We start from the raw sequence: 2,246 nt of genomic DNA on the forward strand, positions 1-2,246 counted from the left end.
TTTGAAGGTGGATGGACTCATAATATGAAAAGAGGAGGGCTATTAGATAGAACTAAGTGTGTTTAGGTTGGAAAGAGTGACAAGCACGTCATCGAAGAATAGAATGCACAGAGCACATGTCCTGGCACGGGTAAATAATGTCCTATTAGCTAACTCACTTTCACCAACATACTTGTTCAAAATTTCAGGTCCCTGGATGGAGATTAGTAAATGAGAAAACATGTCATGCCTCAGTCGTGCAAAACATTAGGAAAGGCAATATTAGGAGAATAAAAATTTGCAGGAACCTTAATGTGTGTAAAATGTGCTCCATCTTCATCAGCAACAGCCTTGGCAATTAATGTTTTACCACATCCTGGAGGACCATAAAGCAAGAATCCTATTTCCAAATCCACTCCAAAACCCTGAAATATGAAATAAACTTTTAGACATCTTATACTAGTTGTACGCATGAGAAAAAATAAACAAACAATTTGAGGTTAAGGCGCTAGAAAGCCAGCACATAACTAGTCCTAACTTGGACTTTTGCAATCATCAACTGATAGTTTACTAAACTTGTAACATGAAGGATGCTTTCTAAAGGTTTAGTTAACCCTCCCAACCTAGTAGCAGTGTTCCCAACGGACCTAAGTCCCCTTGGACACTTGCAACTCCAGTTGTGACAAAGTTGGATGCATTGGTAGGACCAAGGACACAATTATATAATTAAGAGAGAGTAAAAGTGATCACAGCAAAAAGAACAGAGTCTTCCTGCACATTAAGATATCAGGAGGGTGGAGAAGATGATGGAAACCTCTTCACTACTCAAAAAAGATTTGTAATAGTACAACTCTAGTATTCCATGGCATAGAGAAGTTCAATAGAAATGGAAACAAAATTTTTCCTTAACATTGATGATTTAAAGATCCTCTGGAACGGAATAAGCCCAAAGAAGAAAGATGGACAAAATAAATAAATAAAAGTACCCAACAAGAGATAAAGTGAAAGGAAAAAATGTAACATAAGGATGTCTTAAATACGATATTTATATCGGAATATTCAATATAATTTAAGAGACTTACTAACCATGTAATCTTTAGGATTCTTTATACGCCTGACAATGTAACGATCAAAGTCATATCTTAATGAATGAAGGCCTCCAACATCTTCCCACTTTACATTTGGGATAGCAGAGAAACCTTCTCCTCTAAATGAGGATTGAACCAATTTAGCTGCTTCCTGCATATTATCAAATGATTATTAGCAGGCTATATGAAACAGCTTGTTTCAGATTTTACATAGAAGAAAATCCCATATACAGAAAGAGAGTGTCAGACACTAGATCACTAAAAAATATTAAAGTTATATTAAACACGACAAATGTGGATTGAGTTGAGATATAGGAAGGCATTATTGAACCTCTTTGGAAATCTTATTGATTTTACTTCATGAAAGATATTATGTACATATTATTTGTGTATTTTGTTATGCCTTGTATTTTCTAACACTTTTTCCAGGGGTGTTAAAGTAGTGGGTCGAGGATCTTACTGGTTATATTTATATAGCTCACTCCTTACTTGCGTACCTGCAAATATGGTTGCAAAGAGAAAGGTTCGTGGCTGACTGTCTTTTCGTGTGGATTCTGTCGCTGAGGTGAACCTTCGCATTGTTCGTGAAGGCTGTCATTCATCTTTCATTATTTTTAGCTTATATCTCCTTTCGTTGGGTTTGCATGGCCAATAGTTGAATTCATGTAATTCTGTTTAGATGCTCCATGAACTCAGTGTGGGACTTGGGTTAGAGATTTGTTATCTAAACTATTGTCGTTTTCATAAATCGCTATGCAGTATCTTGTTGGATAATTATCTTGCGTTAATGATCATTTCATGCACATAGTGTTGTGTATGTTTTTATCTCAGCGTAGGTAGATTAGACTAGATATGGTGAATGGATAGAAAATTGGTTCTCTCGGCAAGCAGTATTGTCGGGAGCCTGTCACACCTAGGGGTTATTTTGGGATGTGACAGACAGATTTTGAAATTATCCCTCTTTTCATTGAGAAAGAAAACATTTATAAATAGCAAATATTGACCAAGAGGAAAAGCTGAAAAGGATTGAAGGTATGCCATCTTTTAAATTTGTTTTATCTTTTACTTGTAGAAATCAAAATCTCAATTTTCCCCAAAATTTGTCAATGGACTCTAGTCAAAGTATCCAATGTGGGTTGACCGAATGCCACACGAATCCTGCACCCTTCTCATGTCGAC

The 2,246-nt window shown here is 36.1% G+C and overlaps 1 protein-coding gene across 1 annotated transcript; it reads right to left on the reverse strand.

The window, feature by feature from the left end:
- Nucleotides 1-8: 8 nt before the first annotated feature.
- LOC124893208 (cell division control protein 48 homolog C-like) lies at nucleotides 9-2,240 on the reverse strand. The gene is made up of 3 exons (XM_047404295.1): nucleotides 1,565-2,240; nucleotides 1,066-1,218; nucleotides 9-404 (listed from the first exon to the last, which is right to left on the reverse strand). Exons 1-3 carry the CDS (start codon nucleotides 1,667-1,669, stop codon nucleotides 231-233), a joined length of 432 nt encoding a protein of 143 aa, XP_047260251.1. The 5' UTR covers nucleotides 1,670-2,240; the 3' UTR covers nucleotides 9-230.
- Between the last annotated feature and the right edge of the window lie 6 nt (nucleotides 2,241-2,246).

Source organism: Capsicum annuum, unplaced genomic scaffold, assembly GCF_002878395.1.
Source record: "Capsicum annuum cultivar UCD-10X-F1 unplaced genomic scaffold, UCD10Xv1.1 ctg55745, whole genome shotgun sequence".
In the NCBI taxonomy this organism is placed as follows: domain Eukaryota; kingdom Viridiplantae; phylum Streptophyta; class Magnoliopsida; order Solanales; family Solanaceae; genus Capsicum; species Capsicum annuum.

Coding starts and splice junctions, on each gene's coding strand:
- LOC124893208 (XM_047404295.1), bottom strand. CDS start 1,669: ATGAATGACAGCCTTCACGAACAATGCGAAGGTTCACCTCAGCGACAG. Junction 1,219..1,564: donor CTTTGCAACCATATTTGCAG/GTACGCAAGTAA, acceptor GATAATATGCAG/GAAGCAGCTAAATTGGTTCA. Junction 405..1,065: donor AGAATCCTAAAGATTACATG/GTTAGTAAGTCT, acceptor TTCATATTTCAG/GGTTTTGGAGTGGATTTGGA.